The sequence below is a fragment of the Gavialis gangeticus genome, unplaced genomic scaffold (genome assembly GCF_001723915.1).
Source record: "Gavialis gangeticus isolate Ggan-Ray unplaced genomic scaffold, GavGan_comp1, whole genome shotgun sequence".
NCBI classification, from domain to species: domain Eukaryota; kingdom Metazoa; phylum Chordata; order Crocodylia; family Gavialidae; genus Gavialis; species Gavialis gangeticus.
The window spans coordinates 126966263-126983374 of record NW_017729032.1 but is presented as its reverse complement, the minus strand read 5'-3'; the positions used below and the strand labels follow the sequence as shown (position 1 = coordinate 126983374).

Genomic DNA, 17112 nt, shown 5'->3' with positions numbered 1-17112 from the left:
ACTTACATATTATATATAACACAAATTATGTGTGTGTATATAATTGATATGTATGTGTAATGATTTCTTAAATGCTTTTTTAAAATCATCTTCTTTAATGCAACCTCACCTACCCTCTGATACAGTATTCTCATATTTCAAGGGGTTGTGTTTTAGTCTTGTTTTATTGAAGGAACACAGGGAAAGTTGAATAAGACTAATGAGTAACTCTAGAATATTTTTAGCATCAATTGTGTGATAGAAAAAAAATGGTAGTAATTATTGTAATTTTTTCCCTAGTATGCAGATTTGAATCGCCATGTAGATGCACTGAATGCCTGGAGAAATGCTACAGTTTTGAAACCAGAACACAGTTTGGCCTGGAACAACATGATCATATTGCTTGACAATACAGGTACTGTATATGGATAACTTTAAAGAATCATTTAACACTTTGCACAAATCTTGAGGCTACATTTATACCTTTGACGTACAGTTTAGAAGCAGGTGTATATTATTGCTTCCTCTTTACTTTCCAAGACTGCTGAACTCTGGATTCCTCCCATTAAAAATGTGTTCCTCCTCTTTGAAAGATACAAATGAATATAGAAAGGAAAAAATGCAAATGTAGTTCTATTTTAGAATTAACTTCAGGCTGGAATCAACTGTGCAGCTCAGAACAGGTGAAAGTTGGGGAGGATCATGTAATGGATTAAAAAACTGGGACAATTTTACATATAGTATAGGATGATAAAAAAGGGAAATCTGGCTCCCCAGTTAGGTTGCAGTGCAGAATAGAGGATGTCTGGTTATTTTATCCTTCTGGGCTTTGACAGTAACAGAGTCAGGTAGGAATTCTTTCCCTTCATGATGCTATTGGGTCAGGGAGGGGGTTAGTCTTTTAGAAGCATTAGCTGCAGCCAAAGCATGGGATTTTGACTAGGGTGTGCTAATGCTTTTGTCAGGACTTAAAATAAAACCCTGAGGTTTCTGCTTAAAGCAGTGTTTCCCAAACTTTTGATGCCTAGGGCGCACTTTTTTTGGATAAAAATTTGCAACCTACTTCAAACTCTTATACCTGAGAAAGGTGTGTGTGTGTGTATAAAATGTGTGTGTGTGGCTGCTTGTAGACATTAAAAAAAACAAACAACCCCCCCACACACTTTACTGGAAGAAGCAGCACGTTAGTTTTACCGCTTCTGCAGCATCTGTATAGATCGGGCACTTCATCAGGGCTTTGGGGCACTTTTAGCTAAAGGTGATACAATCAGCTATTAGATAAAAGCACCAAAAACACCCCACTAAAGTGCCCGACCCATACAGATGTTGGGAGAACTGGGTATAACTAAGGTGCTGCCTCTTTCTGGCAAGCATGGGTCTCCATGTGAGAATGCACCGAGTTTAAAGTAAAGTGCAGTTTTGGGGGTTTGTTTGTTTTTTAACATCTACAAGCAGTGTGTGTATGTGTGTGTGTAATATAAAAATTAAACAGTGGTGCCTGAACTTTAGGCCCTGTGGGCCAGACGAGTGGTGCCAGGTCAGCCCACAGGCCAGATTTGACCCATGGGCCCAATTCTGCACGCACTACTGACCCAGTCAGGGCCCATCCCTCCATGCAGGACAGGTGCAGCCAGAGCCTGATCTGTTCTTGAGAGGTGGGTCCAGCTGGGGCCTGATTCAGCTTTGTGGAGCTTGGACATTTGGTGGCAGAGGGGCGATGGCAGTATTAATTGCCACCAGCCTCCACCACCAGAATACCAGACCTGTGAGGAGCTCTGCAGGCCAAACCTCATAAAATAACATTTTTTGTGACACATCGTCTCCACTCTTGCAATAAACTGGTGTGCCACAGTACACCCTGTAGGAATCACTGGCTTCAAGGATCCTCTTTCTTCCTTCAGGGTCAGGCTGATTACCACATTTAGGATCAGGAACAAATTTTACCCCATGGTCAGTTTTGCCTGGACCATGGGGATTTTTGCCTTCCACAGGAAGGCAAAATTCCCCATCATTGGGTCTGTTGAGCATATTTAAATAAATATGCCAATTTCCTGCAGTGGCAGGACATTGGCAACTTCCTTGTTCCCCTGCTTTACCTTTGGCAAATTCAGATGGTGTTTTTGATGTTTCAGGCATCAGATCTGGTAGCTGTATATGAGGTTCGTTTCTGGAGTTTTTTGAAACAGGTTAGACATGCTTGTTTAGGATGGTTTAGAGAGGGATGATCCTGCCTTGAGCAGGGGATTGGACTAGATGACCTCCCAAGGTCCTTTCTAGTTCTACTTTTCTATTTCACAGTGTGATACTAATTGGATATTCATTTTTTCAACCTGGCCTCTAATCCTGCAGGCACACATTTGCATGTGGGATCAGCTGGTAGCACATAGATATCTAGTTGGTGCCTACATATCTAAAGTTTGATACCATAGTAATGGCAACTGGGGGCTTTACTCCTTCTGCAAAATAAATTAGGTGCCACTTAGCATCAAGCCTGTAAATTGCATTGTTGTTCCACCTTTGAATCACAGTCATTACGTAAACCTGTTTGTGATACAGAGCTGACATTCAGCCTCCCCCTTTAAACAGGAGAAATTAGCTGTATGCTTTCAGTGGAAGTGTTACACATTGAAAATACTGTAATGGTTTTCTTTTAAATCGTGCTGTATGCCAAACTATCTTATCAGCAGTAAGTATATAGTATGGGGCTTTACATCTGAATGCGGCACCTGCTTTACTTTGGAAATGTTGCACATTCAGCATTATTTATACTGTACAATATGAAAAGTAGCAAAAGGAACCAAAGTAATATTAAAAGTGGCCTTCTCTCTTTGTTTACCTTCTCCCATTCCTTTCATTCACCCCCACCCTCCTCTACTATGTACTCCCAGGCAATTTAGCACAAGCAGAAGCGGTTGGAAGAGAGGCCCTGGAATTGATACCTAATGATCATTCTCTTATGTTTTCTTTGGCAAATGTATTGGGGAAATCTCAGAAATACAAGGTATGTAAAAGCAAGTTTTCTAATTGTTTTTCATTTAATAATGAAATAGTGGGAGGAAGGCATTGGAGTGTAAGAGCAGAGTTCAGAATTAATACCTTTTGGAGAGTCTGGCAAGTTACTTAGGGCCAGATCTAGCATGGTCAGCTAGGTGCTTTTAACAAGGCTTTGGTAGAACTGGTGTAAGTCCCCAAAGAGTGATTCAGAATAATCCTACTGCAGCTGTCACAGAACTTGGTGGGTGCATTCAGACAAGGACAGTCATGTAGTATGTGGCACTGCACACATCTGCAATGCCACATACTGCACAGTCTGGCATTCTCTGCACTGCAAAAGTGCGCTGCCTGAGCGTGCACTGTTCCATTTTTTGGGGGGGGGTTCTGGATATCTAGGGGTCAAAAAAAAACCATGGGAAAAAATGAAGCAGTGCACACTTGGGCAGCATGTGCTGCTGAAAAGCAGAGCTGGGCCATCTGGAGCTGCACTACGGCTGCTGGCCAGGCTCCACCCAGCAGGATCACTGTGGCTGCAGCCCTGGGAGGCCCCCAGGACGCCAGGTAAGGCTGCTGGAGCAAACACAGTGCTGGCCCCAGCCTCCCCTACTGCCCCGGGGTAACTTGCCATGCGCCAAAGCGTGTGTGGTGCGGGTGTTCCCTGGCAAGAAGTAGCTGTGGCGCAAGGCGCACCACTGCTAGTTGTCCCCTGGGAACCAAATGTCAGCACACATCTGGACATACCCATTAGGTGCCTCTTTTCTTGGATTGTAAAGCTCCCTAAGCACCTACACTTGGGTTTCTGCACATGTTCAGAAGCAGTCCAGTTTGACCAGTTAGGCTGGATTTAAGCATCTAAGCTCCATTGCAGTCTAGAATGGAAGCAGGAGAAATATATAATCTGCTGCACTCCCTGGAGAAGCCTGTTGTTAGGCATGCTTTGTGTGTGCTTAATATGCTGAGGGTAAAAAGAGATGTCCCCAAATAAAGCAGATCTGTGGCGAGATACCTCCTGCCACAATTGAACCATTTTATTGGACAAAACACATGTCACCTGTTGTCCTGCATAACATCTGACACAGGACAACAGGCAACATGTTCCCCTTGCCCAAGGCTTCCCCACATTCCTCGTTGCCCACACGTGCTTTCTGAAGCCCATTGCTTGCTTCTTTGCCAGCCCTTGCCTCACACGGAGGCATGGGTCAGTGCAGATTGTGGCATGGAGGCACAAGATGGTGCACGCCAGGAATTCATGGTCCCCTGTGCCTCTGCACTGGGTCCCAAACCAACCCATGCTTCACGTGAAGGGTATGGAGTCAGCATGGGTCTTGGTGTGAGGGTATGGGGTACTGGGGAGTCCCCAGGTCCCATGCCAGCACCCTCACAGGCTTCCCCCCCATTATAGAGACATGGCCCTGAAGATCCTGGGGCAAGTCTGCTAAAGTGGGGAACCCTGGCTTTTCCCACTTAGAGAGGCACCCCAAGATTACCAAGGGCTTATCTCTAAACAGGGAAACCTTATGGGAATTCATGGGCCCCTCAATACCCTGAAGCACCTGCCTGTGGTGGCTAGAGAGTGCAGGCAGCCAGGAACTGTCCACACTTTCCCACTATGGCAAATAGACGCCTGCTGCACTAGAGCAGCACTATTTAACACTCTCTTTTGTGATGTGGTGCAACAAAGGGTAGGGACATCTGTTTACTTGCTGTTTGTGTGGCATAATTTTTTATGATGGCACAAATGCAACATAAGGTAACATCTGTTTCTACCCTGAGAGTATTGAGTTCAGGATGCCACAGTTACTTTCACTCAGACACAAACTCAAGTAAGGTGGGAGTAGGGGTACATAACAGTCTAGTGATTAGACCATTCACCAGTGTCTTTGTGAGTTGGTTCCAGCCCACAAAGACAATGGATCCAGGCTACGGTAGCTCAGGAAATTGGCAACATGCTGTGGTCCCAGCAGCAGAGGAGGCACGCCCAGGTCCTGTTGCCTGCCCTGTTCAGTTTATTGTTTTTGCTACAGCAGAGGTGGCATCCCCAGGGTCCTAGTGCCTATATCTTATCTTTCTGTTCCCTTCACAGCATCTGCTGAGCTCCAGAAACAAGTAGGGTGCAGCTGTCAGTTGGGGCTGGATTGCAAGCAGCACCCAATGGTGACAAGGTTGTCAACCCCTGACCTAATAAGTGGGAGACCTGGGGTTTTGACCCTTTTCAACCTAGAGAATTCAAACCCACATCTCCCACTTTCCCTGGAGAGTTCCTTAGCCACCATGCTACAAAATACTCTGGGTGGAGGACCCTCTCCATACCTCCTATTGAAGAAGCTGTCTTACCACTGTGCTCCCAACAATTCAAGAGTCAGGGGGCTAGGATGAGGGTAAACAAGGGAGGGGCTGGACGATGTAGCATAGTGGCTAGGGCACTCAGCTGGGGTAAGGACACTTGAAGTCTGGTCCCCACTGGCAATGTTATTTCTGTTTTTTGACTAATGACTGTCTAACATAAAATTCAGAAAATCTATAAACTCTTTTAGGAGTGGGGACCATAACCCGGAACTACCCCAGGCTGCTTCTCCTGTCCCTAGGACTTATCCATTCCTTTCACTTCCTATGCAAGGTGCGAACACTTAGTTTGTGCTATTGTCTGGTAGTTAGTTCACTCTCCTAGGAAGTGGGAGATGTGGGTTTGAACCTCCCAGGTTGAGGGGGACAAATTCCTGATTAAGTTCTCTAGCCACCAGACTAATAAACAAAAGGTGAGTGCCCCTCAGAAGAAGGATTTAGGTACTCTGGATCCTGAGTAGACAATGGTTCCTTGCATGCACCTGAATTTGGTGCCTCGGCTCTGTAGGAGGATGGGAATTCAGACATATCTCTGCCTCATATTTCTTATTGATCAGCAGGAATCCTGGTTATCTCTGATGAAAAAGAGTTCACAATTTTCAGTTTAAAAAAAGTAACCCAAAATCCACATTTTTCCATGATTAAAATGAAATGCAACTATACATATATTTATATATTTGTGGTGTTTCAAATCATGGAAAAATGTGGATTTGGGGTTAGTTTTTTAATCCAAAAATTGGGGAGTTTTGGGGGTTTTTTTAATCGGAGAAAACCAGGATCCCTATAGATCAGTTTGGGTCCCTCTTGACTCTTTGAACTACCCTTTGTGGGGGCCTGTTTCCTCCTGTTCTCTGGATAGGGAGCCTAGGCTCCCAACTCGGTTCTTTGAATTATTCTCCCAAAGCCGGGTACCTAATTGTTAGGTGTTATTATGTTAAGGTAGAGGCGCCTGGAGGACCAGCCTGGATTTTGCTCTTGGTTGTGTTAAAGTACTTTGAATAGTGTGTTCACGACAGTCCTGAAGCAACTAACCAGCATTTGATACTGGATATAAAGGAAACCTCTGTAAGAAAACAGTAAACACAGTTTATCTGGTAAGAGTAAGATGTTCCTCTGCAAAGAAACTGTTTGATCCTATGTAAAAAGAACTAATCCTTGGACTAAGTATTTTCATCAGCATTCACTATCACTGCTAGAGCATGAAATAGAAGAAAAACACATTACCAATGGAGACCATGCAATGGGAGGACAATTAAATAAAGGTGTCAACTGTACTGCTTAGTCTAATATTCTATCATGGGATAGCTCAGAAGCTAGGAGTCGAAGTTAACTCATGCTTCTATGCAGTCGTTCTGCAGATGCAACAGCAGAGGTACACAGCTCTACTTCAGACACACAAAGGCATTTTGATTTGTTTTTGCTTGCTAGTAGCCCAAACATCAGTTCTGTTTTGTAGAATTACTGACAGAAAATGTGTTATCTATTTGTGAGTACACTCAGGTGTCCTCATGGCATCTGTACACTTCCTCATTTGAAGTTTAGGGGTGGGGATGGACATAACATTTGGAGCATTTCAGCCATGAATAGACATGCAGCCTCTGCTGTACCCACTTGCTGTAGTACTTCAGCATTGCTTCAGCTGCATGTAGCTGCATGTTCTTCATCCAGTGGGCACACTATGGGGCTCTGGCGACCTCCTGTTTGGCTCCACTCCAGTTATGGCCTCCCATTTTGGGGAGGTGGTGGTGCTCTGGAGAGTAGAGACAGAGTGCATAGAAGAGCACTCATTGACATTGTGACCTGCTCTCCCCCACGGAGATGGTGTATTTGGTGTGCTGGTGGATTCTGTGGTCCCGTGTTACACTGTGTAGAGCATATGCAACAGGAAGCAGTTCATTTTGAAGTGTTCATAAATAGTAGCAGTTTCTTTCAGGGTCAGTTTTGGAGTACTACAAAGGGCATGCACATCTGTCTGGCTTGCCCTTTGAAGCGCTTCAAAGGTCTTTGAAGCGCTTAAAATGTAACATCTGCTCCAAAACCTATGGAACAGGGAAAGATGCATAGTATCTGAAGCTTTTTAGGATTCTTCATATTAAGCAATATGTATTATACTAAGCTGGGTCCTTTGATTCATAGCAATACAATTAGAGGCACTGAAACAGCATCCTGAGGACATTTAGAATGAAAAGCAGTTATGGCCACAAGACTCTTCAGAATTTTTTCACCAGTTATATTTATCTCTAAGGTTTTATTTATCTCTCTAGTCCTGGCTTGTTCTCGGGTGATGAGATCTAGCCATGTTTTCAAGCCTTGACCTATAACAGCATTGTTTGCTTTCTCTTATGTTGCTAACTTGTGTGGCAAATTATTGTTTTGTCTTTGTACTCTTAGACTTTTCTGTAAGAAAGGATATATCCTAAGGTATTTTTAAGAGTTGTTTTAACAGTGCCCCAAAAGGGTCTAATTGTCTCCCAAAACAATAAAAGACAATATTAACAGGCTAATTTTGGGCATGATATAAAGGTGAGGGAAGACAGGGAAATATTAGTAGGATTGTGGGGTTATTTAGCAAGCACAACATGATGGGGGAAATATTTTTTTGCTTTGGTAATTGAGATCAATGGGAGAAAATAAGTTGAAGACTAACTGGTAAGTAGGCACTAGGTATTGCAGAGGAAATGGACCTTTCAGAGACCATTTAAAAAGTAGAGGGTAGTGGCTTTGACCATCGTGAGAAGGTCATCCCTTTTGTAGAAGGCAGCATCGGAGATGGTTGTGGGGGAAAATAGATTTTTAAGTTAGCATCATGAGTAGACCCAAAGGAGTGAGGGATGTGGGAAGGGAATGAGGTGAGCGTGTAGGCAGTATCCGTAGTGGTAGTATGTTGGTCTTCAAAGTAACTAGCAAGTGACTTGATCTTGACATGGTGTAGCAATAATTCAAAGGAGGACTGATGTGGTTCAGTAAGAAAGAAAAATGATTTTACCAACTGCACTCTGCATGTACTGCTGAGGAGGGATGGAGTTGTTACAGAGGTGAGAAAGCAGTATATTACAGCAAGACTGTCTAAATTCTTAGCAGCTGGGGACTGCATACTAGGGTTACCATATTTCCAGTTCCAAAAAGAGGACACCTGTCCGGGGGTGCCCCTCACTCTCAACCCACAGTCCCCCATCCCTGATGCTGCCCCTCACTCCTGACTTGCAGCTCCCTGGCACTGCCAGTGCCCTGGACTCCTGACCCACAGCCCCCTGCTTTCCCCAGCCCTGCCCCAGAGGGGGCCCCCAGCTGCCCCTGTCCTGGCTGGGCTGAAGTGCAGCAGCTGTGGCAGCTCTAACTCATGTGGGGGACAGCAAAGGAAGTCCCATCCCAGCATGGGCTGGAGGAAAGATCTGTGGTACCCTCTGCCCTGGGCTGGAGCTCCTGCACCATGCTAGGCAGCCTGGCCACGGTCCCTTCCGCCTGTCTCCATCCCCCAGCATCTCTCAGCTGCCCCACCTCTGTGAGCAAGGGCACTAGGCCCAGTGCTGCTGGCCTGACCACACACCTCCCTGCTGGCCCTGCAGGGCCCCCTGCCCCCATCTCCTGCTGGAGAGGCAGACACTCTCCACTCGCTCACTCTGCCCTGCCCCAGCACACCCCTGCTCCCCATAGACTTCCTTGCATCCAGCTGCAGAGGCTGCTTCTACCACCTTGCCTGGCTGTATGCTAGCCACATGAGTGTATGCCCGCAGGTGCACATGGCACCCCCTGCCTCCAGTCACCCCAAGCAGCTCCTTGCAGGCTGGAAGGCTGCCAGCCAGCAATGGCAAACCCATGGCTTCCTCCTTTAAAAAGGAAAATATATGTTTTTCTCAGCAAACAGAAAACCTGGATCCCTAGTAAACGCACATGCTGCTAGGGCAAGCTCGGAAATGCAGTTCTACTAGCACTGATGTTGAAAAGGAACTAGCAGAGCAAAATCTCACATTTGTTTGTATTTCAAAGAAACTCCTGGACAGAGATCGGAGTACCCAAAAAGAGGACACATCTGGGAAAACCTGGACATACGGTAACCCTGCCGCATGCCCCACAGGATGCACCAGGTGTACTCTACCCTCCCGCTCCCTACGCAGGCCTTCTCTACCCCTCATTCCACTGGGCACTCTACCCCATTGCATACAAGCTCTCTGCCCCAGCTTCAGTTCCCTGGGCACAGGCTCTTCTTCTGTAGTGCCCCAAACTGCACTGATACTCCAAGCCGTGGGTTTCTCTGGTACCACAGGCTGTGCCATGCTGCCTCCCCTCTGCCCCTGGGTGTGGGGCAGGAAGCAAAAATCAGAGGGAGGGGGAACCCAAAGCCTCTGGCTGTTGCTGCTGCAGCTGGAGCAATGAGGGGACTGGCAGCCAGGTGGGACCCTGTGGGCTGCAAACTAACCCTTCATAGGCCACTAGCTAGATTGCCTAGGGTTGCAGTAATAAACTTAGAAGACAATGAAGAGTTTGATCAGAGTTGTGGCTGTAAGGACAGAAGAAAGGGGATGGATCTCATAGGAAAATTAGGCAAGATTTGGACACTGCCTACTGCTAGATGTGAAATGAGTTGGGAAGACTGAATGCTGTTATGGCATCCAGCTTTTATCCTGAGAGATTTTATATGTAAGTGTCTGCACAAAGTTTGCTAAGCTTTTCAGCTCTTGAAAAATACAAATTAAACCTGTTTTTCCATGCATGTTTCTTTTTTAAATGTTCTACTGATTCAGAAATGTCTTGCTAACTTGAAACGTGTATTTTCTTTCAGCATGACTGCAGTGTTCCTTTTAGTATTGAATTCACTTCACATTTTTTCCAGCAAGAGTTGAGTCTCTTAAGTGGCAAGACAAAATGCTTTAAGAGTTCTATTTTTGTCTAAGAATGGGTAACTTGTTTGAGAAGTGTAATTCCTCAGCCTTGTGAAAAATGGAATTTCTTAACTAAAAATATATATTATCAAGTTAGTTTTTCTTCTTTTAAATAACTACATCTTTATTGGAATGGACTGAGTGTCTACAGATATCAAAAACCATCTGTAACATGTTGAAAATATAATGGAATATATCTGGATTATGTGTAGGGGTCTACACAGTTTGAGGAGGTGGCCAGCCAGTTTTGTGGGGAGATCACAGAGCTAGCTGCCATTTTAACAGGCTGATGACAGTGGGGTCCCTCCATGTCTCTGGCTGAGGGGCCCTGGTGACCCCATTCCTTGCCACTGGCTGGTTGGAGGGGCAGGGCCACATGACGGGTAGCCCTCTTGGCTAATCAGTGGTGAGGGGCGGGGGCAGCATCTATCTTGGGCTCCCCTTCAGGCTGACAGTACCCCCTTGTCCGTACTCTCCTAGCAGGATTTGTGGCCAGGCCACAGTGCTGTGAGGAGTGCTGACTCTCTCTGGAGAGCCAGCATTTATTTTCAGTAAGTTTTCTTTCTCTCTCTCTTTTTGTTTTTGTGGGCAAGGCCAGATTTCACAATGTCTGTGTAATTGCAGTTTCAGTAGGTCTCTAATTATTTCTAGTTCTCTTCCCTCCCCACCACCTACCCCTCCAAGAAGTGCAATATGTCTGCACTATTCATGAATTTGGCAATTCTCAGATTGGAGACAAAGCAAACTATTCTTTTGCTGTACTTCTGGCAGCAGATGGAATACAGTGTACTTTCTCAGAGCATTGTTATATATAGTGTTGCAAGTTTCCTGATAATATTTAATTTAAAGATTTGACAGGCAATTTGAAATTTAACACAGTACATGGAAATGTATATTTAGTCCACACATCTATAATAATATGAGTGTGATGCATTTTAAATTGCCTATAATCATCCAGTACTGTTCTACTAACTGCTGAGCAAAGCAGTGGCAATAAAATGTTTTTCAAGAGGTATGTGCCAGAAGGCATATGTTAATGGGAGTCAAATGCTAATGTATACTTTATTAAGCTTTTCTGGAAACCACTATGCCTAGTAACATCATTCTGTTATGCTTGGACAGAGTACTGTACCTCCTATGTGGGTTGTGACACAGTTAAAGGACTGGACTAGTTGAACAGCAGCATGTCATCTGTTTGCTCTGGCTACATCTTCACAATGGAAAAAAGATAGAAGTTTACATTTTTAACTAAATCTTAGAAAAGCCAACATTGTGAAATGCAGTAGGTGCTATAGGGGGATATTAACATTTTAAGAATTATAATGGTTCATGCTTTCTGCTATCACCTTTTCCAGAGGTTAGAGCAAGATTGCTTGGGTGCTTTTGCTTTGTGTCTATACAGTCCACTTGCAACATATAAAAGGTGCTGATCTTGAAATCAGCCACTTGTGTTTCCCCTATAGAGAGCCCAAAGATAATGGAGGCATACCCATTACATGGGAAGAAGATACGGGACCAAAAAGTCTGGATAACAGGGTTTTTCTCATAGGAAAGCCTGTTTTTGGCTTTGGGGGCCTCAGGTTAGAGGGTCTGCCACACCTACAGTGACAAATAATAGGGACCAAATCAGAGACCCAGTTTGACGTGCTCCACTGACCTCCAGAACTGGAAGTAGTCTACACCACTTTGGGTTCAAGGAAGTGTAACTTCCTTAGTCTGTGCTGCTGGTGAACTATGTAGTTCTGCTGGGAAGCAGAGTTAATTTGCTTGAGTGTGAATGCAGCTATACTAATTAGCTCGGTTGAGAGGTGGAACTGATTAGCTTGGGTGAAACTTTGTGTGTTGGGGGTACCTGCCAATGTTTTTCTGCCTTCTCTCTAGCAGATGCAGCAGGATGCTGTCTGGTGCTGGTCCAGAATCAGTTTTTCAGATTCGGAACAAAAGTCCTATTTCAGGGACTTTTTGGAGATATATGACAGTCCTGGAAAATCTAGGATGGTTGGTTGCTTTAGAAATACCAAACAATAATCTAGGAAAAGCTGTCAGGTATGACTGACAGCTAGTACCATATTTTTCTCACATCCCAAATGTCCCCAGATAGAACACACAGGCCTTATTTTGGGAAGGCAGAATGCAGAAAAAAAGCTTTTTCCTGGATGACCGTGTGTAATAAAGCAAGTCCTCCTGAAAACAGTGTCTAGGAAGTGTGATATCTCATGAGACATTCTGGGTGAAGCAGCGGGAACTTCCCAGTGTGGCGGGACAGCAACAGGGCTAGGCCCCATACTCTTGCAAGGGCAGTAGAAGGACTGTTTACTGTAAAGAATGTAATAGTTCTTTATGTAAGTTCCTGTAAATAATAAAGTATTTTTCCCACACCACAAACCTCATGAAAGTATTACAGACTGCCTGCAGCAACTCACTCGCTGTCAGCCAGCTCATGGGTTCTTCTGCCAGAAGCTACTGCCTTACCACAATTGGGAGAGGATTAATACCGGACTTCTCCCTAAGACTGCAAACAGCAGGGCCTAAGAAGCATCCATTTTAGCAGCCATAAGTCATAGTATCTGTTTGCAGTATTCTACCTTGATTCTATTCCAGTGAAGAATCAGCTTCCCTGATTAAGATATGTACCCCAATACTAGAGGGCTGATTGGAGGAGGTGGAGCATGTGATATGTGAGTAACAGTATGGCTGTTAGACTTAAAGGCTAGGGACAGAAGTTGCACATGAACCAGTTTAAGTGATCAGAAACTGGTTTAAACCTGTAACAGAACAGAAGCCCACTGCACATAAACCAGTTTCAAAATGACTGAAACTGGTTTAGGATAAACCTTGGTTGAATGTAGCATCAGACTTAACTGATTTGGGTCAAACCAGTTTATGGAACTTCTATCCCAGACCCCTTCCTGGTTTAAGTTAAATCAGAGTCCCCCAGCGTGCTTTCCAGCCCTGGGCTGGGTTGGGCTGTCTGCTCCAGAGAATAGGGTTGGCCCCATTCCTCTCTTCCCTAGTTGAAGCTCTGGCTGGCTGAGAAGGAGGCTGGGGACTTTCCCCCTGCCTCTGGCCACTCACTGCTCAAGCAGCGATCCCCCCTCCTGCCCCTTTCCCACAGCAGGGACCCCAGCAGTAGGACCCCAGCTGGCATCTGGCCATGCCCCTCCCCCTACTAGCTAATGCTGAGATGTGTGTATGTGTGTGTGTCTGTGTCCAGTTCCACTGGAACAGACATCTGCAGGATGCATTTGCAAGCCACTAGCTAAGAAGACTTTGAAACTAATGAGAGAGAAGTTTTCTTTTGTAGGGTTTGATGGGCTGATAAACTTTGTGTTCTGATAAGCACCCTGCTAGCTGCAATCTGTCAGTGTTCAACAGGGGACAGAGAGGGGTGTGAGAAATGTTCTGGTTTGCAGTGTATGTGACCTGTGAGTGCCGTCAGTTTGCTGCACACAGTATGAAGAAGCAGAAAGAGGGAGACTGAAAAGCTCGATATCATCAACAGATGCATGCAGTCCACACAAGCAGTCCTCCCCCCCCGCTCACCACCTTGCCTCAGAGTGCTAGCCAGTGGCCAGGGTCTGGCAACACTCCCCACCCCTTGAGCAACAAGTGGGGTAAAAATCTGGCAAGGGCTGCTTCCCCATCCCCCTCCAGGCACATTGCGGCAGGCCAGGGTTGGGGTTTAAACTCCTGCCTGATCATTGCGTCCCAGTGGGGCATGGCCATGCCTCCCCTTCCCCTCCCCCCCTCAGATCAGCACTGTTGAAGGGAAGGGAGGGCTGCTCTAGCACCCCCCCAGCTTCTAGCCTGAGCCACTGCAGGCATGTGCCTGCATTTCCTGATTCAAAAGTGAATGTCTATCCACTTGCAAGTCAGTTCAAGCTCTGCAGGTTAAACTAACCTGCAAAGATTGAATCAATTCAGGCTCAGGCTTTTTGAATGTCTGTCCCTTGCCAAAAGAATATGAAACATACAACTTAAAACCAGCCTCTGTCACTGATTCTTCTGCCCCAGAACTGAGCAGAAGGATGTCCTGGGATCTAAACTCTACAGTGCCATAGGAACTACCTAAGTTATCTTTTCTAAAACATCTGAACTAAAAAAAAAAACCCCAAAACCTACAAGATTATAATTTTTAACAAGAAATTCTACGGACAGAGCAAAGGTTTCTACCCTGGCAGCTCAGTCTGAAAAAGGAAAATAATTGAAGTGGTAGAGTAACTGAACAGTCTGGTAGTCTTGTCTCAGATTGTTTGATACCATGAGGGAGCTCTGCTTTTTTTTAAAAAAGTTTCCCAAAAATCAATAGTCTGGGGGTGTGTTAGAAAGACCATTTGTGGGAGAAGTGAATTGTGTTTCAGTTGTTCCTTGGTTTTTTATATTTTCAAGCAGTCATTATTCCTCAATGAGGATTATAGTCAGACATCAACCTTGAATGTTGTCATAATACTATTTAAGAAAATAAATTGTTATTCTAGCAATGGAAAGAAAAATTAATAAAAATATCCAAAGAATTCTGATCAACATTTTTTTAAGTACATCTATTGAATTATCAAAGAAAACTTCAATCTGAAATTTATGGAAACATGAGTAAGTGAAGAATTAATTAACATGTAAAATGCTTTGCAAACTGTCTACAGTAGTTATTAGCTCTGAGTTACAGTAGCAGATGCCTGTGAAACTGGGGCTTATGTGGAAAATATTACTACTATTATACCATGTAGGTATTCAGCTAAATACTGTAGATAATTTGGAGACTGTGAATACCAGAAAGCAAAAGCCTAAAATGACTGGCATATACAATAGAGAAAATTTATTGTAGAGATGAAAAAAATATTGCAATTTGTGAGTGCATTTTGCTTTGTTTACTACAAAAGTGGCCCATCTGTTTGACTACATCTTTTGACTACAATTATTTTCAGGAATCTGAAGCTTTGTTTCTCAAGGCAATTAAAGCCAATCCAAATGCAGCCAGTTACCACGGTAATTTAGGTAAGAATTTTCTAACTCTTGTAATGCAAACTTTATCCAATGCATTATTTGTTCAATCCATGTTCATTGTGTTGCTTTTCTTTTTCATATATATAATGAGACTTCTTCTTCCTGGGGAGTTTTCTGTTCTGTCTACTTTCTAGAAAACCACCTGCATGAAGAACAGGTTACCAAAAGCTGTCACATAGCATGACAGATCAAACAGGCTGCATATCATAGTCCAGAGGTGGTTGCACTTCAGTGCTTCCCAATTGGTTCATTTGTGCTCTGCTTGTAAACCACCATGAGCTCACCAGATAAAAACAGCAATTAATGGCTACAACGTAATTCATTCCTCTCTCATTCCCTGGCCAATTCTGTTTCCAACCTCTGCTCTTGCAGCTGGCAGCAGAACAAGCAGCTACTATGCCACCAGCTGGCAAAAGAAACCTTTACTGAAAACAAATGCTTTAATGTTGTTTTCCAAATGATTGGCAAGATTGCTCATTATTCAACAATATTGCTAATGAAAACTCGTCATTGCTGTTCCAGCTGTGCTTTACCATCGCTGGGGAAATCTTGACTTAGCCAAGAAACACTACGAAGTCTCTCTGAAGCTTGACCCTACAGCACCCGGGACCAGGGAAAATTACAACCTCTTGAAAAGAAAACTGGAACAATTGCAAAAGAAAAGCGATGTCTGATGTTTCTTTCTGGGTTGTCAGTGCATGCTGCATACCATTCATGCTACATGGCTACTCTTAACCATGTGAAGGTTTCAGTCATTGTTCTTAAAAATAATAATGACAGCACCAGCAATGCACACTTGAATGCACATGCCTGATATGGTCTTGCATTGGAAATTTATTTTTTCAAATAACTCAGCTGTGGAATCTTAAAATGTCAGCTGAAGACTTAGGTATCTTTTATCTCTCTTTTTTTTTTTTTGAAATCTCAACTGTTTTTCCAGTCCATTAAAACCATTGATATAAGATACTAATGCAGGGTGGAATTTCACAACTGTGCTTCACAGCACATCGATAACAAAGTTTACTTTTACATGTAGCTTGCATAGTCTATCTGACTTTTTAGTAACTGTGGACACTTAAAATGCAATTTTACTCTGAAAAGTAACTGAAAAAATGGCATTTCCTATTTAAAATTTTTTATCTCTGCATGTGTAAGGTTATACCTGTTCCTGTCAGTGACTCTGGCTTTTTTTACTTTTCCTTGTTCCTATCTTCACCTGGGAGGTGATGCACTTTTTGTAAGAGCAAAATTGGATTTTAATCCAATGCATCAAGAGAATTGTTAAATAAGTTATAATTGTTGGGCTAAATTATGCCCTCATTTGTACCTGAGCTGTCTCTTTGAAGGTAATAGGGCTTATATAGGTAAATGAGGGCATGGTTTGACAATGATCTGCATAGTGGTCCCACATGACTGCCTTCTGTCAAGGTATAGAATGAAAGGAGCTTTAGGGGGGAAAAGTCCTACCAAAGTAATGCACTGGCTCAACAGGGTAGTGATTTAAAGAAGAAATATGACCACAATACAAGAGAGATGCTTTAATTTAGCCTTCTTTCAGGCAGCCTCTGTTCAGACAATTCACATAGATCTTTAGCAAAAAGTTATGGTTTTCTTCACCTTTGTGCTAGGTTGGTGGTGTATACACAGCGTACTTTCTGCTAGGGGTTAGCCACTGTCTATGGACATTATAGTATCCACTGATTCAAATAATAGAAATTTAAAGTCCCAGTATCAACGACAAACTTAGGAACAAAGCCAGGGCACAGGTGTTAGTGACTGCAGATCCTGGCCTGTAGAAGCCTTTGCTACTGATTGATGCAAGAGTTAAGGGAAACCTAGATTCAGCTTCATGTCTCCAGGTGAGTTTGCTGATGTGGCAGTTGTGGGGTGGGGGGGAGGGAAATAGATATTAAGT

The 17112-nt window shown here is 44.0% G+C and overlaps 1 protein-coding gene across 1 annotated transcript in view; it reads left to right on the top strand.

The window, feature by feature from the left end:
* The window catches only part of TMTC4 (transmembrane and tetratricopeptide repeat containing 4), a 92608-nt gene extending 75518 nt beyond the window's left edge, over positions 1-17090 (top strand). The window contains exons 15-18 of the mRNA XM_019525195.1: positions 280-394; positions 2868-2980; positions 15119-15188; positions 15720-17090. Coding sequence (XP_019380740.1) covers positions 280-394; positions 2868-2980; positions 15119-15188; positions 15720-15871 — 450 coding nt within the window. The 3' untranslated portion in view covers positions 15872-17090. The remainder of the gene's footprint in view (positions 1-279; positions 395-2867; positions 2981-15118; positions 15189-15719) is intronic.
* The last annotated feature ends 22 nt before the right edge of the window (positions 17091-17112 follow it).